Source organism: Bombus bifarius, unplaced genomic scaffold (genome assembly GCF_011952205.1).
Source record: "Bombus bifarius isolate JDL3187 unplaced genomic scaffold, Bbif_JDL3187 scf7180000007996, whole genome shotgun sequence".
In the NCBI taxonomy this organism is placed as follows: domain Eukaryota; kingdom Metazoa; phylum Arthropoda; class Insecta; order Hymenoptera; family Apidae; genus Bombus; species Bombus bifarius.
The window spans coordinates 1,632,817-1,652,464 of record NW_022884376.1 but is presented as its reverse complement, the minus strand read 5'-3'; the positions used below and the strand labels follow the sequence as shown (position 1 = coordinate 1,652,464).

Genomic DNA, 19,648 nt, shown 5'->3' with positions numbered 1-19,648 from the left:
CGAACAACGAGCGACCGTGAGTCGCCCGACCAGAGAAAAACACCGATGCCGAACAAAATTCACGGTCTAGCTAGGTCCTCGACTCGTCACGCCAACTCCGCGAATTTTACTATTCCGCCAGCTTTCTCGTCCTAATAAAACGCGTGCTTTATCTACTTTTTAATAATTCAAGGAAGCTACTCGATCGATCGGAAGGGTCGGTCGGAAGGCAGAATTCGACAGGTGTTTCCCTCGATGTAAGCCGGATAAGCGTGTATTGTCAACGTATGACAGAAAGCAATTCGAACCTGTCTGGAAAAAATCCCGGTCGTTGCTACGAGATTAAGATGCGAACGTTTCGCACGGTTAACTACGACGTAAGCGAAGCCACTTACACAGGTGCTCGTTATCAGCCGTTAGAAACCGGTCTAAACGATCGAGATAGTTTTCAGTATGATTGCGACATCCTCGAGATCGAAACCTGGTTAGATACGATAGTCGCGACCGATCTATTTTTCTTTTCTTTTTCTCTTTCGGAAGCCGCGTAACGAAATCTCGAACATCGGTCTGCGATATTTCGGTTTGCTATAAATTATCGCGGAAGACGGCTTGGATTAAAAGAAGAAACGAAGACGAGGTAGAAAGGATATGCGAATGTATGTGTAGTGGGAAAAAAAATTGCGGAGGAGAAAATACGGTTTGTCAGGCGATGGCCGTGCTGAAAGGGTCGTGCGTGTCGTTACGTAACGCCTCGCGTAGCAGCGAATAGCAGCGAATAGCAGCGAGTAAAAATAAAGGAACGAAACACGATGCAGAGTGGATTCTGAGCATAGACTGGGTCTAGGTCTAGGTCGACTAGGCGGGGCGTATGGTTATATACGTACGCTGTCGTTCGTACGGTACTTGGTTTCCTCGCACAGGTCGATCCTCCTCGCTTCGAGGCTTCTCCCCGATCGCGATTATTCGCCGGAGGACGACCGCGTGCCGCGTTGCGATTTATTTTCGTACGTTCTCGATCGCACACCTCGCAGGTGCGATCTGTGCGCAGAACGTATTTCACGGCTTTTCTCGCGACACAGAGGTATGTACGTACCTCATCCACGAGATACGATCGATCAAAGGCATCTTTCGTACGAACGACGTTTCACGCGGCGATACATCGGACGCTCTTGCCGGGGGAAATCGGTTGCATCGTTAACGCGTTACGCGAAAGTGTGCTCGCCGATGGAACGCATAGAAAGCGAGGCTGTGCCGTGTGCTCGGTTTGTGTTTGCCGGACGAAACGCGCGACCAGCCGCGTTACGGCAACTAAACAAATTCCCCAGGCGCGAGTTGACATACAACTAGGACGAAATTATCGTATCGTAAACTCGTTGTCCGGTTTCTCGCGGTAACTCGAACGCGAAAGTGCGCCGTAGCGTTTGCTTAAGTAGCCCCGCTCACCTCGTTTCTCAGCGCGAAGAGAGGAAAAGTCCAACGGGCGAGAAAGCAGCACGCCACCGTCGGCAGTCAGCGAACAAGCAGGTGCAACAAAGGCGGCGAACAAAAACAAAAGGAGCGAAACAAGCGCCACGGCTGAGGCTAAGCTAGGCTAAGCTAGGCTAACCTAGGCTAGGACAGGTTAGGATAGGCTAAGCTAGGATAGGATAGGCTAGGCTAGGCTAGGCTAGGCTAGGTCTAGGTGTAGGTCTAGGTCGACTAGGAAGGGGTGCGCCGGTCTACTTCCTGGCCTAGTAGCGGGGAATCGCCTTTTCCGTCGACATAGCGCTCCATGCGCTCACCTCCTCGCTACGAAACCCGATATTTCCGTGAAAGATAACACTGGCCTGCGTCCGTATTTAAAATAGAATATCGCGAAAATTCCTTTCGTCCGTACCACCATCGAATATCAGAGTTCGAAGTCTACGAAAACGAGAACGATTATCGAGCGACGATCGTACGTTAATCGATTCGTAAAACAAGGCTGCTGCAAATAGTTTCTTTCTCGTTGCGAGTGAGATTATCGAGAGGAGAAAAAAAAAAACGACATAGAAAGCGAATGTGTTGAAACAAAAAGTGCATTCACACCGATCGCACGTGACGGTTACGCTGCCATCGCATCGGGTGCTGATTAATGTCTTCTTCGCGCTCCGGAAACGTAAACGGTGTCGGATTTTATAGTAGGCCAAGACACCGCGGAGTTTAAAAAACCGCCGCGAAAGCAGGAAACAACGTTCCGCCGTGAATTCGACACGATTTTCAAAGGAGCAATCGACACCGCGTACAGTATTACACGAGCGAGCTGCGCACGTTCGCGTCTTCTTTCGTTCATAGAGAACGAGACATTCTCCAGGGAGACTATCGTTATTCGCGTGTTATACGCCTTTTTCGTTGATAATTTTCCTATTTTGCGAGTTTTCCTACTAGTACGTAGATTACGTGCAGAACGTAATCGAAAGTGATACGGGCTCGACAATAAGCGCGTAGTTGGTTGAAACAGGGAGCCGCCGTTGAATATTTATGAGCATGATTGAACTCCGGCATTCGTTACGATACCGCGAGGGGAAGGTTTGCGGCGGTAAATTATTCGACTAAAAATTTTCGGTCTCGGAAACATATCTAAAAACTATGGGCGCGCTGTTAAAAGAACGAAACGTTAACGCGCGCGCGACGCGATAACATTTCACGTTTCACTTTCAACGACGCGCACCATTCAACCTGCGCGAACACAACGTCACGCCAGACGAAACCGGAAAACGAATTCCCGACTGCGTGACGAGGAGAATCGAAAGGCTGTCTCGCGGTTACCGGGATACGTGTCCAAAAACTCAGCGTGTCACCCGGTAAACGTTCGGTGGTTCCCGCCTCTGAATACGAAAAAAGGCACGTATGAGCGAGCGAGTTAGCGGACGAGCGTGGAAGAGAACGAGGAAGAGAGAGAGAGAGAGAGAGAGAAAGCGATCGCATACCGCCGTCCCGGTGAATTTGTAAATGGCCGCGTCCGGAAGTGGCGCGATATTTTGCGCGTCGATTTTCGGCCCGCTGCCCCCCTGCTGGTAGGCAAGGAAGAAGACGAAGAATCGCCAGAGAAGAAAAAAGTACACGGGGTAGAAAGGGGGAAACAGAGGAAGGAGCAAAGGGGTGAAGGGAGAAAGGATATAGGGACGAAGAAAAAGAAAGAGAGGAGAAAGAAGGAGAAGGAAGCGAGACACGGGTTTTACAGATAGGCAGAGGCAGAGGCAGAGGCAGAGGCAGAGCAGAGGCAGAGGCAGAGGCTGGCAGCCGGGCGAACAGGCAGCCGGCCAGCCAGCCAAGCCTCGCAGTAAGCGTCCTTCCTGGGTCTCTGCCCCTACCGACGTATGTATTGTAGTATTGTATATTTGCAGTGTACGTATTATCAGAGCGAGTTCCTCTGTGTGTGCACTTGTCGGTGTCCGCGACCGTGTAGGTGCGGTGTGTTGCGCGCGTTCACGCACACGTATCCACGCACGCATACACGTAATAGAAGCATGCACACTATTGCACACTCAGTCGAGGTTGTTGAATGTGTGTTGAGCGCCGCCGCCGCCACCGCCACCGCCACCGCCACCGCCGCCGCCGGCAAAAATGCATAGCGCTGTTGCACCAGACGGTTCTCAACCGGACAGACTTCTCTTTCTTTCTCTCCGTCTTCTCTCGCTCTTTTTTCCCTGTCCTGCGGCCGTCCCGCGTGTAAAAGTCATCGCTGGTTGATCCGGCTTATCGACGAGACGGTGAGCCGAATCGATTAACCGAAGGGAATTGTTCCCCGCGATCCCTCTCGACCAGCAAATCCGCGGGAAAAATATTTGCGATGCGCCGATGATGTTGTCACGATAAAATTAATCGGAGCAAAGGATGAAACAAGCGTGGCAGGGGGAGCATTGCGAGCGGGGAATAAACGATGCCTCTTCAAGGCCTCGTGTACCCTCCCCGTTTTCTTCTACTACCGGTTCGAAGACCACTATCGCGCCACGTCCGATTTGCTCGTCTTAACCTTTCGCCCGGTTCTCCCTGTCTCGCGCATATTTTCCACCTTTTTCGACCACGATTTACGTAGATTCTGCGCAACGGCGCGACGTTTCGCTTCTCGTACCTCCGATTCGACAATACCGCGACAATACGACGATGATCGATCCCCATTGGTTTTCCGATTATCCGATTTTCTTATCGCCATCGAACGAAGGACGATAACAACTCGATCGAGATTCGATAGCGACAGCTCCGTACGTTAGACGATTATTTTCGAGGGGTGGGTGAATCGCGAGATGTCGCCGATCTCGTCATCGTCGAAGATATCGATCCTCTCCCTCCAACATCGATTCCACGAACTTCTTAACTGGTCACGCTAATTGCCAGCGAAAACATTTTCACCGACGTGGATCTCGCCGCGTGCAAATAATTTCTCGTCTGGTTGGTCGCAGTCGAATTTCCAGCGTGTTCCTTGCAACGACGCACAGAGTCCCGGCATAGTCCGTCATGAGGATCACTTTCCTTATTCCTATTATACTAGCTCACGCACGCCCTCACATGCGCGCGGCGGCGTGCACACACGCACCGAGCCGGTGATACACATGTATACACGAGGCTGCATCGAGGAAAGAGGAAGAAAGGAGATCGGGAGCGTGGAAGAGAGAGACGACGCGTCGCGAAGGGGCGCGGTGGGGTACGATGGGCTGGGATCGTGGCACAGAGGAGCAAGGGGGGAGAGGGAAAAGAACTGCAGCTAGAGTACCACGCGAGTATAACGCCGAAGGCACGTATCGGCGGTTTTAGCGAGGTATAGACGGTGACCTTGTCGCCGGCAATTCACCCCGTCTGTCTTTCCTTTCTCTCTCCCTCTCTTTTTCTCTACTCGCACGACCTCCCTCTGCCTTTCTGCACCTCTCTTTCTTTCCCTCCATTGACCCTCTCCGACGCTCTCCGCGCTCACGCTCTACCACCGCGTCCTTTCTCGACGTCGCTACACCCCTCTTCTCGTTGTCGACCTCTCTTCCGTCTCCCCGCGCGTTCGTGTGATCGTTCCGTCCCGCTCGCACTCCGTTCTTCCACGAATGCATCGCGGCTGGCGTGCTCCTCGTTGCACTCGTCACCAGCGACGTCACCACGTTCCTCCGTCCTTCTTTCCGCTCTTCTCGGTCCCCCCTGTAACTGCTTCTTTCTTTCTCCCTTTCTTTCTCGGTGTTTCGAGTTATTCGATCGTACGTTCTCCTCGTGGCGTACGATCTTTTACGTGCGACAATGTCCTTCCTCCTTTCGCACTCGCTCTTTCGATCCCACGTAGCGCGATGCAAAAATCTCCGAGCGATCTCCTTCCACGTTCCTCCGACTGTATTTCGTGTCACGTTTCGTGAAAAAAAAAAACATCGTGTAATTTCGCGGTGATATCGTTGTTACCTATCTACTCTAGGTTTTCCTCTAAATGTTTCCTCCTCGTTTCCGCGATCCGCCTCGAATCGGCAACATTTCTATTTGCTTCTACGTCGTCTTGCCGCGCGTCTCGTCCTCCTCGTCCGTCCTCTTCCTCGTTCCTCGCTCGTACACGGAACTGTTCTCGGTCCCGGTCCCGCTCCCGCTCCCACCTTCCAGTTAAAAGTCTGCTCGGTGAATCGCGAACTTGCAGGGTACATATTTGCATACGCGCAATATAAAATGCCCGTGAGTGTACGTTCACTTTCGTTCTCGTACGACGCGCTTTCTTCCGCGTGGCCTTTCTCCTCGTCCCTTTTCCTTTCTTCCCTTTCCTCGTTCGTCGATCTCGGCTCGCGTGCATCCGACCATGGGCGGTGTACAGCCGTCTCTCTTGTTTTCCTCCTTCGATTCTCGTTATCTCGGGCGCAGGCCTTCGACACTGTTCTTTGAAACGAGCCCTGTTCGTCCCATATACGTCGCGAGTGCCGTGCATACCCAGCAGGAAAAGGCCGATTGACTTTTACGTAACGCGTCACCGTTATATTTACACAACGCGATATCCGTCACAATATTTTCGTAACAAACTCGAACGGTGATTCGTAATAGCAATCGAGCGAAAAGTCATGGTACGACGGTAGTATACGCGTGGACACGTGCGATCGAAAAGAGAAACGGTATACGCGCGAATTTTTCTTTCGCTTCGATCAGCAGATTTCACGCTCATCGCCTCTTTATCGAGCTGGTTTGACGGACGCGCGCGAGAGGCAACACCGTTATCGCGAAGAGCACGGTGGAGAGCACAGCGGCAAGGGAGATTAGCCGAAGAAAAAGAGAAGAAGGGGTTACGCAACGCGGCACGAATTGCGAGCGATGAAAAAGTCGGTTCTCATACCGGTAGGCCAGCATCCGTATACCGTGTGACGCAATCCTTTGACGATCTTTTCCGCGGGTGTTAAAGCACTTCCTCGGTAATACGCATCTCTCTGTGATCTCGCCGCGTTCCGATCGTTAACGCCTCCTCCTCTCCTCTCATCGCCCGTTTGTCTCTCTTTTTCCTCCCTTCTCGGTTTCAATGCGAAGGGCCAACATGCAGCATACGACGATGCGTAGGCACGTGTACGCTCCTCACGCGTACCGCGCATGAACCACGCTCGAAAATTGACAATTTCAAATGATTCATTTCCGGCGCTCCGCTCAGCTCCACTCCGCTCCATGGGGACCGGCTCTCCTTCCCGTTGTCTCGTCGTCGTTCCAGTCAACGGAGAAACAAAGCGAGACCGACGGACGAACAGAGAAGAAAAGCATCATATAGAGAAAGGGGAACGAAACTGGCGATAGAAAGAGACGCGCGTAACAGAGAACAGCGAGAAAGCGAAAGCTAGAAGAAGAGAGGCGGAGAGAGCGAAAAAGAGACGACGATGGACGCCGGTCTAACCGAGGCGGGTCTCTCGGACGCGAATTCACGCACACACGTTCGCGTCTAAATATAATGCGCACCGTGCTGCAAGGGACGAGCGCGAGAGCACGAACAACCGAGAGCAAGCGAGCACGACGAATATACGACGATGGTGTTGTCTCTTCTCTCTCCGGTTGTGTCGCGTTCATTCGTGGCACTCGGTGGCGCGAATGCACGCAGCTGCATCGTCGGTGCATACTGCACGCACACGCGACGTTGCAGCCAGCCTAGACCTAGACCTACTGAGCTAGCCTAGACCCGCGGATATATATGGTCTGGTGGGGAGGAACAGGAAGATGCGGGAAGGGGAGAGGAGGTGGGCTGTCTCTAGTACTATCGGAGAAAGTGAACGGGCATCAAGTACTTACGAACGTGGTAGTTCCGCGCGCACGAAACTTTTCGTGTCACGCGATCTTCCGTCCTCTATATTATTTCTCTCGCTTTTCTTTTATTCGCTACATTTTTTCCTTTCCTTTCCTTTCCTTTCCTTTCCTTTCCTTTCCCTTCGTTTCGTTTCTCCCCTGCTTTTCTTCTTTCTTTCCTTCGAACGGTTACTTTTTCTTTCTCCTTCTCTTTAGTTGTGCCTTTAGTTACGCCTGCTTTCCCCCGGAGCAAGATCTCCTCTTCGTCGGTACACACTGCAACGCCCATCCGCTTTATTATTACAACGGAAATCTCCGCGAGTCCGGCCTTGCCACCAACTGGCCGATATACGTCATTTCGTGGCATCGAACGCGGACCCCGGATCCCGTTGTCGCCTTTATCAATGCCGACTAGCTTTCTCCGCTCATCCTAAGTGCGCTACCAACCACGTTTTCGGAACACTCGACGAATAAGGCATTTCCCAATATCGACGAATTCATCGAAAATCACGTGGAAATCCCGCTACTTTCGCTGGATGCGCACCTTTCTGTCCGTTTCGATTTCTCCGATTTTAAATTCCTGTTTTTTTTTTTCTTCCTCTTTCTTTCTCTTTTTTTTTCCTCCTTGCGTCGCATTATGTAATATCGCGAAACTCGCGAACAAACGGTCAGATCGGAACGTCGCGCGAAGCAGCAACTTATTTACATTCTCGTTGCAATCGTTATCTTATTATTGGAATTATTATACCGATTGATAAGTCACTCCTTCCATATGATCCATGTCAATGCCACTGAACCAAATCATCTTGCGCGATCGTTTTATCAAATCTCGTTTAACGATAACAGGGGAAGGGGAAAAGCACAATTTTGGCAATTTTATCCTGGGTTATCCGTCACGCGATAACACCGTCTGATTTTCAACGGTGCACCACTATGTCTGCGACGTCGATCCTGCTAGCACGCTGGTACGAACGCGTCAACGACGTCGACCTCGTTATCAGATAATTCCTTGCGTAATGCGTACGAGAATTTTGCTCCGAATCCCGATTCTTTCAACGATTTCTCCCCGGAATAAACTACTCGAGATCCCTTCTTTCAAGCTCGGTGCTCGGCGTCGAGGAAAGACTCGAGGAACCAACGCCATAGCTACGCGAAAATATATGTGTACAGAGCCGAAAATAAATCAAGCCGGAGGAACGGGTCGCGATGGCTCGTTACGCTCGGATCTCAATTAAGAGGCACGAAATCAAAGGGTCGAAGTTCCAGTTTCCTTGGCCGTTGCTGCTGCCGTTGCTGCTGCTGCTGCTGCTGCTCTGCTCTCTGCCTCCAGTCGGAATTTATACGAACCGACACTTTCGCCGGTCTAGAAGACAGCGGTATTACCTTCGTCCCGCCTCTAAATTCGGTATCAGCCGACTATTAAATATCCTCGTGGGTATTTTGCACCGCGAAACTTCTCTTTCCCTTTCTCCTTCTGCCTGTCTCGCTCTCCCTCTGACTTGTCCCTGTTGGTCGTGTGTCTGCCGTTCCCGTTGGTTCTCTTCGAGGAGGCGCGCATTCTCTCTCTCTCTCTCTCTCTCTCTTTCCTCGTCCGCTTGCAAGAAGTTGCGCCCACCGAGAGTGCGCGCCGATGGTCACTGACCTCGCACACGTCGTGTCCGCGACGACGGAAGAGGAGTCACGCATTCTTCCCATTCGGCCGTCGTCGTCTTGACCTCTGTCCGCTGGCGAACGAAAAGAATGCGTGCGACGTAGGCAGTACGCGCGTTGGATTGGTCCGGGAATATAGACGCCTCTTTCGCTCGCGAATCCATGTGTTTCTCGATTGGATGTCCCGAAAGTATCGGGATGACCATCTAAAACCGGGCACTGTTGTTCCGGAATTAACGCGACGTAATTCTTCGACTGCGAGTTCCCCTCTATTTCACTCTCGTTTCATCTTCGTTTCGTCTTAATTTCCATTCCTTGATAGTACCACGCATTCGCTTAATTCTATTAGTATAGGTTTTGGACGAACAATCTTGGTTTCCAAGAAGTTAGAAACTTGGAATATGAAAAGAGAAAAGTTCGTAAAGGAGATGAACGACTCATGGTGTTTATTCAAGGTCTAACGATGAAACGATGCACTGCTTTTTTATTCCCCCGATGTTCTGTCGAACGACGTCTGCCGACGACAGAGTTAATGACTACCAAGTAGCTAAGTACGCGCGCTAGACCAGTCTGGAGATGCAAACGCGCGTCTGCACGCCCTGTGCATTTATAATGCAGCCTATATGCATGGCTAAACCGCTGGTCTTTTAGTTTCCAGAAATCTCGAGCGACCAGCATCGCGTAACGATGTATACGTATCATCGTGCATCTTTGAAATAGAAACTATATAGTGGTGTAGGTACGCGTGATACTTTCGAAGCTGCAGCTATACGTACGTTCGAAGCAGCATGCACAGACACGTATACGTCCACCTATAAGCAGAATAATGGGCTGCGAGGAACATAGGTGCACCGTGTTGGTCGTCGGACGTCGTAGTATCGAGACTTCCGGATACCAACGAGCCAGCTACAAAGAGCTACCTACCGCGATATGTGCAGCAGGAAACTAGTAATAAGAATCCCATCGAACGATCGACGAACTCGCGAAGAAACGTATCCTGCAAACGATGCACGCTCGCGATACTTCGATCCGAAGAAATATCCACCTCGATGTATATAAAGACGCGGCTGTTTTCCTCCTATATTCCGTATCGAACGGATTTGCTCCGCGCTCGTTAAGAAATTTATCGGCATTTTATTAATCGGCCACGGCAGCGTGTTAGCTTGTCGTCGAAATAAATCCCGAACGCGTTCTCTCCTCGTGGATGTTTTCAAAAATACATTCTCTCCATCCTCCGTGTTACACACGTAGTGGAAACGCGTATCCGCAACACGTTCAGCGTAACTTCTCGGTTGCTATTTTTCCCAAGTATTTCCGTTTCGTGAGACGGGGCTGGAGGGGGTGGTGAGGCAAGAAGAGGAGAGGGAAGAGTGGTTTTGCAAGCGGTGGAGGGGAAGTAGGATCGGCGGAGGATCGCGAGGCCCACACGTTTGACGTACGTTTTATAGGCAGCCAAGGTGGATGCGTAGAAAAAGCGGCGGAGAACTCTGCGGACGTAAATCTCGTTCTTTTCGTTAAGCTTCGGACAGGCCAGAAGCGTTGTGGTATTCCCCCACTTGGGCGTCGCCGCTTCGAGGAATACAGAAACGGCCGAGAAATAATGCGTTCCGCCCACGGTGTCTATTGCAATCGCGCGCGAGAACGCGCGGGAACGGGCATTTTTCGACGCGTCGTTGCCTCTTGCGTGGAAAGATCAAAGAGCAGACTTTTACCTCGACGTCCTTCGGCTCGGATCCCGACGAAAGCGAAGCTTTTCGGACCCCAGCCACCGAGTTCTTTCTCTCGCTTCGCACCGTCCTCTTCCTTTCGTCCTCCTCTCTCCTACGTACGTGTCTACGTATGCCTGGCGTACACGTGTGCGCGTTTTTAGATGTACGCGTGTACGCGTAGACACGTCTCTCGAAGAGAGTTTGCAAACCGAATTCCGATTCGCGCTTCGCGTTTCCATTTCCCATGCGACATGGAGCAGCGTTTTCTATTCTTCTCCGTGGGATGTGCGCACCCTTTCTCCCTTTCCGGGTGCTTTCCGGGAGAGAGCGACGACGAACGTCGTACGGAGAGTGGCGCGCTCATACACGTGCGCGCAAAGCGGCTCGCAATTTGAACGGGTTTCGGGGTTAAAGATAGTATCCCGAGGCAGTAGGGTAACATAATAGGCCGGGATGGGGGTCTGGGTCTAACGAGAGACAGAGAAAAAGGGAATGGGAGCAGAGAAGAGAGGAGAACGGGCTCGACGTCGAGACACGCGGTAGTAGAGAGATGCAGAAGGAACGTGAGAAACAGAGACGGAACGAGCAAAGAGGAAAAGAAAGGACGTTGAAAGGAAGAGCGAGGCTCGAATCCATCCGTGGGCGAAACAGAGATAGAACGAGAAAGGAGACACGGTGGATGTGTACAGCACACGGTGCATCGGACTAGCCAGTCGCGAATGGTGGTGGAGAAGAGAGAAGGAGGAGAAGGATAGAGTAGTTAAGTTAGTCTGTCGGTCAGTGACTGCCTGACTTTCCCGGCGCAGCTGAAGGTCAACTCTCCCCTTCTCTCAACCTCATCCTCCTCATCCACCTCTCGCTCCTCCGTCTCTTCGTCTTCTTCCTCCTCCTACCCGCTTCTCCACCACCCGCTGAACTGCTGCTGTTGCCTCTCTCTCTCTCTCTCTCTCTGTCTCTCTTTCTCTCTCTCACTCTCTCTCTCTCTGTTTCTTTCGCTGTCGCTACCATGCTCCACCAACACTCTACGTGTGTCCAGTCTCATCTTTATCCTATCCTCTTTTTCTTCACCTTCCTTCCTCCCTATCTCTCTCTCTTTCTCGACGTATTCTTCGATACGCGCGCATATGCATTCTCCTATATACCGCTATAGACACATCGTTCCCGAACCTATATCTCGTCTTTGTGTATCGGACGCGCATGCACCACTGTGTGCGTGTATGTGCATATGCACACATAAACAAATATTGGTATCCACGACCGCTTTGTTTATGCTGTACGAACAGTTTCGGTGTCTTTTCTTCTTCACACCGTGTCACACCATCCTTCTTCCGCTGCCGCTGCGCTCCTCGACGGGTTGAGGGTCATTCGTGCACTTAGGTGCACGCGGAATTCCGCCTCGAAGTCCTGGTACGTGAGAACTCGCTTTACAGTCACATCCTCCGCGACGTGTTTCTTTCGTCGTCCGTGTGAACAACTTCTTTCCTACACACGAACGCACGCGCGCGCGCTCATACATACACACACACGCGCGTGCGCGCGCGCACACACGGATAATCGAAATTTATGTTTTCGGGTCGTAATAACGAGCTAGGATGATTCTTCTCGCGCGAGTCGCCATCAGACGGAAATCAGCGGAGAAAGAGGATAAGAGCGTTTGCCGATCATTGTTTATCGTCGATTAAATACCATACGCGTCGATCGATATTATCAACATCGTCGATCGTGTCCTTATCGTTCTTTTTTTCTTCCATTATATTCTTCGATCGCAGTTGCAAACAATATCGCCGAGGAGATAACCACTATCTGGGGAAGAAATAACGGTGCGTTTATTGGTACAGTAACTGGTCCGAAGGAAATCGTACGATAACTCTGGCGCGTATCTGAGTCTTCAATTAGTTAGCTATATGAATTGCCGATAATGCGAGTATCGGTATGTGTATACAGCGACGTCTCGCTAAATGACGGGTTCACGGCTATTAACGTCACATACATAGATACGTCCCCGATGTATGTAAATATCTGCTGTCGCTTTTCTCGACTCTTCTTTTTCTCGCTCGCCCGTACACCGTATATCAGCTGCTTACAACTTGTATATTTTCATTGCCTTGGAAAAAGAATCAAATTCGCGCAAACCTCCGACGCCTCGACTCCCACGATTGATAAACGAAGGGATATCGATATAAACAGCGCAATACTTGAAATTGATCGTCTGACTATCGTCTCTACCGGTTGCATCTGTTCATAGTCGTTCGTCGTAATCACCTATCATCCGTTTTAACGTTTCTCTGTTCTGTGTGCGTGTCTACGTCTACGTATGTCTACCTATGCCTATGCATTCGCGTGGAATTTATTTTTCGAGTAATTATTCGAGTTACGACAGTGTACGTGAGAATCCGTTCTTCGTATAGAGACGCAGAGATTCCTCTTGCGTTGTCTTCACTTTCGGTTTACACGTCTCTTTACCCCATCTTGCCACTACCACTACCGATTCGTACGTTCCTGAATATCCCCACCAGAGGCGCTCGAGATCATCTCCTCCCGCTTCCCCGTTTTTTTCTCTCGCGCTCTCCCTATATCCCTCCCTTCTTGCTATACTTGTACTTCCGGCCGCAAGGCTAACGCGAAATTCTCGCAAAATACATGAGAGCCACGACTCTGTGGATCACTTCGATCCTCCTTCCTAACCTCTCTCTCCCCCCACTCCTCTCTCTCTCTCTCTCTCTCTCTCTCTTTCTTTTATACGTATTTTTAACTATCGACTCGTTACCGGCTGTTTCGTCTAAACTTCCTGCCAACGCTGTCAGAAAGAAACGATCGACTACGTGGTCGACGAAAACATTATCATCGGAGCGGAAGCCACTTGTTCGTCCGTCTTCTTTCCTTCTCAGATTTTCCCCTTTAATTCCTCTTTTTCCCTGCTTAAGTTGCTTCGAGAACGTGAAAGAATGAAACTGAAATAGCTGTAAGATAGAAGGCGAAGAATTACAGTTCGACCTGACGTGTAACAGCCTTTTCCAAGCAGCGCGAGCTTTTCTATTACGCAAACGTTCGAGTGTCAATAGATGATGGTTAAACTGTATCTCACGCTGGAACTCTGACTCTTGTTTGAAAGAGTAAGACGGCAGCGACGGTGTGTTCTATGCGTCACGAAACATTCATGTATATACGCGCGATGCATCGTCTCTCTAGCGGTCTCTCCCTTCGCTATACGACGTCCGTGGTATAGGTCAGTGAAGTAGTAGCTCCCCCACCACGCGACTCCTAGACAACGGGTCTACGATTGACTCATCTAGCCAGTCATACGGCGCGTAAACACGATCCACTCCAGCTGTTCTCGGCCGCTCTTTTACTCTTGATCTTCATTCTATCTCTGTCTGTTTTCGCTCCCTCCCTTCCTTCCTTCTTCCTACTTTGTATCTCTCTTTTTCCTCCTATTCTCGTTCTTTGTCCTCTCTGCTACCTCTTTTTCTCTTGTATAACCTATGTACACGGATCCTGAGAACAACGGGGCGTTCTCTTTATTTTTAGAGGCAGCTCGAGAATTTGGTTCCCTGCCTCCCCATCTTTTTGTCTGCCTTGCTCGCTTCGTTTTCTCTCTTTCCCTTTTTCTTTAACCTTCCCTCTTTGGCACCGGCTCGGAAGCAGAAAACGCTTCTCTCTTCGAATAGAGAAGAGGAATCGTTCAACCGCGTGGCGCGCCTCCGCGGAACTACGGGGAACGACGTATAGAACGCGAGAAAGAGGCACAGAGAGCGGCGGCGGAGGGTACGCAGAGAACGAGTTCCGATTTTAGCGCAGTCGCGGCGGCCTCAGAACGAGCGGCGCTATTATGCACTAGTAGCTTGATGGCGTCACCCGTGCAACCTTGGCTCGGGTCAGTCCTCTATCATACTGCAGCCAGAGTTCCCCTACCCTTTCGATCTTCGTTCTCTTTCTCGTATCTCACTCCCGTACTCTCCCTCTTACCTTCCTTCTCTCTCTCTCTCTCTCTCTCTCTCTCTCTCTCTCTCTCTCCATTTGGCTCCGCTTAACCCTCTCTTTACTCGACCACCACCTCTTCTCCTTCTCTTCGCTCACACATGGCACTAGCCACACGACCAGTGGCGTAAGAATACTTTCTATTTCGAGGCATCTCTGAAGTTCCACGTTTTTGCAGAGGCCACGGAATCGTTTCGCCATACGAGTTTCTGTCAGAATCTATATACTTTACTTATTTTAACAACGACAACGGTGGCGTCGTGCAAATCGAAGTAAATTCGGATAAACTATCCGATACAAATAGTCGTTTATGAAATTCAAATCCTACGATTAGAGATAGCTTTACAACTCATTTCCATATTTTGCTTTTTTCCTAGCATCGTAGTTACATGGTCGATGTCATCGATCCATTCATTAATAGAACTGTTCGCGGGGAGTTAGTTTGAAAAAGTGCATCGCGTTAGTCGCCGTTACGCCCACGACTATGTACAACCGAGAGCTGTAACTAACCTCCCCACAACGGGGCGCGTAAACGATGTTTCCAGCGTCCGCAGATCGCGTATCCGATTTGACGGGTCGCGCGTATGCACGTTTCCTGCGCTACGAGTCACGGAATCGAGATCGATCGTGACCGCCTGAGAGAAAAAAGGTTATCGAGACGAAGCCGCGAGAGAGCTCATCCCGAAGCATCAATCATCCGGTGACAGAAACGGCAAAGCACCGACAACGATGCTCCGTGGACAGCTATTAATAGTTCATTGCACGGTTAAGTACGATGTATACTTGAGGCGCATTGCGAAAATATTGATGCCGCGCAACGAATTGACTGCTAGTGAAGATTTTAAACACGTTAGACCGTGATCAGTGGAATAGGGCTGCCTATGATCAGTGAAATAGGGCTGTCTATGATCAGTGGAATAGAACAAACAACCAAATCGAATATGTAATGGAATTCGTGGCTACGAGAACGAGCAACTACTACTGTCTGATGAGTCATAAATCCGAACTACATTCGAACTACGAATAGAATTGTATTTTTTAAAGTTACTGCGAGAATAAGTTTATAAATTGGACATTTAAAAACACCAAATTTTCAATAAATATTTGCAATTTTTTGAATGGAAAACATAAAAATGCACTTTTATGTTCGTAAAATGAATAGTTGATCGAGTTAAAAAAAAAATGGATCAAGCGTGATTAAAATCCACTTATTCCATAATATGCCCATGCTGTGACGCGTATCTGATGAGCATGTTAAAAAAGTATTAGCTGTCGCATAAAATTCCATTTTTTTACGTACAAATGGATCGATCCTTTCTTTCACAAGCAAAAAGTGTAATGGCCGAATTCAATTTGTGATTAATTCGATGGCAACCTACATTGCCTTCTAATGGCAACAGCTATGCTGGTGCCATCTGACGGAAATTGCGCAAACGTGAATGACGACCACATTTATAATTATAAATAATAAACACATATGATACATATTATACTGCGCAGTTAACTTTCAGTTTAATTATTTATATGAAAATATTAGTCAATTAAAATATCGTTACTAATTTATATCAAGAGACGATCGATAAGTCTGTATTTAATGATATTTTTTTCTTCTGTTTACAGTGTCTGAGAGCTATAGCAGTTACGTAAATTCGATGTACGCCAGTGGAGCCCAATTTGCCACCCCCTGCACTCCTAGCCCACCACGGGGACCCGGTGGAGTTCCAACGAGCGTGATTCAAGCAGCAACCAGCTCAGTTTCCGATGACCTGTACCTGCTGGAATTAGGTTTCCCCCCACGGTCGAAAAAGAACAAACTAAAAAAGCCGCGTCAAGGGGATGGCGCCGCGGTGAAAAGGAAATCTCGCGAAGGTTCGACGACGTATCTATGGGAATTTTTATTGAAATTGCTACAGGACCGAGAGTACTGCCCCCGATACATCAAATGGACGAATCGCGAACGAGGTGTCTTCAAACTGGTGGACAGCAAGGCGGTTTCTCGTCTATGGGGTTTACACAAGAATAAACCGGACATGAACTATGAAACCATGGGCAGAGCCCTGCGTTATTATTATCAGCGCGGTATCCTGGCGAAAGTTGACGGACAAAGGCTGGTCTATCAGTTTGTGGACGTACCGAAAGATATTATAGAAATTGACTGTACCGGCGCGTGAGACAGGGTTCGTCCTTCGAGGGAACAGCAGCACGAGAGACGAGCTGTACGGGAAAAGAGTGATTCGTGTATTCGTGCCGCGATCTTACGCGAGAACTTATCGTTGTCATTATCATCGTCGAGCAGCTCTTCCTGCCACAATGTGCCCACTTGGCACAACCCTCAGACGATCTAAAGCATGCCCTCTCTCTGACTTCGTTTGTTCCTTGTATTATAAGTATATACCTATAAAGATATGTATATTAACTCGCGAATAGCGGATGCGCATGCGCAACAACGCTACCCGCAAGAGGATGAACGTTTTGTTTTTGTCGACGCGACAGCTGCCACGGTATACGTATACAATTATATGTATATCGTAAATTTCGTCCTCCTTTGGTCTTTCTTCTTTTGTTACTCTTTGACGGTGTACGTCGATAGTAATCGTATTAAGCTTTACAACGTCTAATATATATAAATGTATATTATACATATATATGTATACGTTGAGCTCGTTCAAATTTGTACAAAATTTAGTTCTTAAAGATGCTACGGCACAAATGTTATTAAATGTATTTTAATCGAGAGTAAACGAAGAACGGGAAAAATAAGATGAATCTATTACTTAACGTGTAAACGGGATATAGGCGAACAGTTGTACATTCAAGAGCGCGATAAATTATTTATTGTATATTAGACGATTATATATGTTACCTAGAACGAGAAAAAGAAGCAGAAATTGTTACATACGTGTCGACGAAGGGAACCATAAGGAAGCAAAGGGGAAGTAGAACTTATATAAAGTGCACGCACGCGAACGTGGAGAGTTTAAAGAGAAAAAAAAAAAAACGAAACGAAATGAGGGCTGTGAAAAGATTCAGAAAGGAGAAAAATACGAGTGCAGAAATGATAAAGATGTTGAAAAAGTTTTACGGAGCGAGCTCAGGGAGAGGTACACATATATACAAACACACACCTGTACACTACACGTCTACACAGACACACACTGTACACACACTATATTTTTTTAAATATAAGCAAAAAAGGGCGACTCTTCTATTTGAGCTGAGGGTTCAACAATGTAAGGTGCTGGCTATACACACGAGGTCCAAGAATGTTATTTAGCAAGCTAGTGTTATTAATTCATAAAAAAAATTATTGAAACAGACATATATCTCTGTATATATAAAAATACACCTTTAGTATATATATTATTGAATATTATATATATATTATATGAATATATATTGTATGTTATGTAGTAAATGGAGCGAGTTAATGTGTCTATGAGATTCTTCTGTCACGTCTGCGTAGAAGGAAGTTTAAATAACCGTCTATCCGTACGATGTCTCTATTCGTGTCTTATATATCTTATATGTGTACATATGTATATATATATATGCATATATATATATATATATATATACACATATAAAAAGCAATCACTATGGAAGCATTATCGTTTCTCTTTTGTGTTGCATGTTTTTTTATAAGTTCTCCACATTAGGATCAAACGATAATGAATCAATTTGCACGGTCAGCGATTCGATTACGTGGCCCGCGAGGAAAAAAAACGCACATCCGCGTGATTTTCATGCTCAGCTAGAATCAGAGATATCGTACTTTTCTAAACGTTTAGAGTATAATAGCCTTCTTGATATACGGGGCAGAGCGTTCGAAACATGATGATAAGTTAGAGAGAAAATTAATTTATTGAGCAGCAGCCCGCCCCTGAATACGGACGTGACGTGCGAGTGCAAGCGTATCCTATAGAAATAAGTTTTGTACATAAAAATTCGTTGAGAGCATACTTAGAAGAACATTACGCTGGTTAATCTTCGTAATCGTGGATAAATGAAAAGAAACAAAAGAAAACGAGAAACAGGAGAGACAGGTAGAACACGAGAGATACGAACGCGACATACCTCTAAGGTGTTACCTCTCGCTGCAAGTTGTTCTTCTTGACGATCATCTCCAAACAATTCAGAGAAGAAAACGGTAATACAGTAAATAATAGATAAAAAACGATCAAGTGCTGCCAATAATGCCTGTAAACGGTCCCTTGCATTTTTTTGCCACTTAAAAAAGGAAACGATGGAAAAAGAACAATGAACATAAAAAGAATTAATACGCGCGGTTTATTCGAATCAAGAAGAAATGTCTTGGGACGCCAGACATACCAGATGATACAAAGCGAATTGCCTTCTTGTAATTAACAAAGACGTGTTGCCTTCTAACAAAGAAAACATATTAAAGAAAAAAATTCTAGCAATTTGTATTTGTAATACAATCGACTTTGTCCGGGTACTTAAAGAAAACCTTTAACCCTGTATATCATCCCCCCTTTGTCAGCATAGAGTTTTGTAACTTTTGTCAAGAGAAACATAATAATAATGATAATAATAGTAATGAAAAAAAAGATAAAAAAAATTGAGAAGCGTTTTTGGTACACGAAGACTTTTTTCATATCGCACTTTGCATACACGTATCAGATGAAAAATATACTTAAAAAATACAATAAAAAAAGATAAGATGAATATAATGAAAGAGAGGGAGTGAGAGAGAGAGAGAGAGAGAAAGAGAGTGAAAGAGAGAAAGAGAGAGAGAGAATGAAATGAAATACATCAGAGTACAATGGACAAAAAAGCAAGTACCTATAAATAGTACCACTTCTATACATAACATCCACTTATAAACAATGAATGGACATTGCAACAAAAAAAATCCTATTTTTAGGTAAATTAAATTTACATATACATAACGATTGACTACGCTACAAGATATTTTAACAAATAAGACTTTACTGTAATAGGGATAAATCTATAATTATTTACCTGTAAAATAATACGAAGACACGATGGATTGACGTAAGGAACTGTAATGTAACGTTCTGTGATTCGTTGTTTGTAGGTGAAATTTAATAAAAGATTACTGTATCATAATTTTGATGTTTTTT

The 19,648-nt window shown here is 47.5% G+C and overlaps 1 protein-coding gene across 6 annotated transcripts in view; it reads left to right on the top strand.

Annotated features, from left to right (window-relative positions):
- LOC117206001 (ecdysone-induced protein 74EF) overlaps positions 1-19,634 on the top strand; it is a 144,091-nt gene extending 124,457 nt beyond the window's left edge. For all 6 annotated transcript variants that reach the window (XM_033444918.1, XM_033444916.1, XM_033444913.1 and 3 more), the window contains one exon: positions 16,164-19,634. In XM_033444918.1, coding sequence (XP_033300809.1) covers positions 16,164-16,714 — 551 coding nt within the window. In that variant the 3' untranslated portion in view covers positions 16,715-19,634. The remainder of the gene's footprint in view (positions 1-16,163) is intronic.
- Positions 19,635-19,648: the final 14 nt, after the last annotated feature.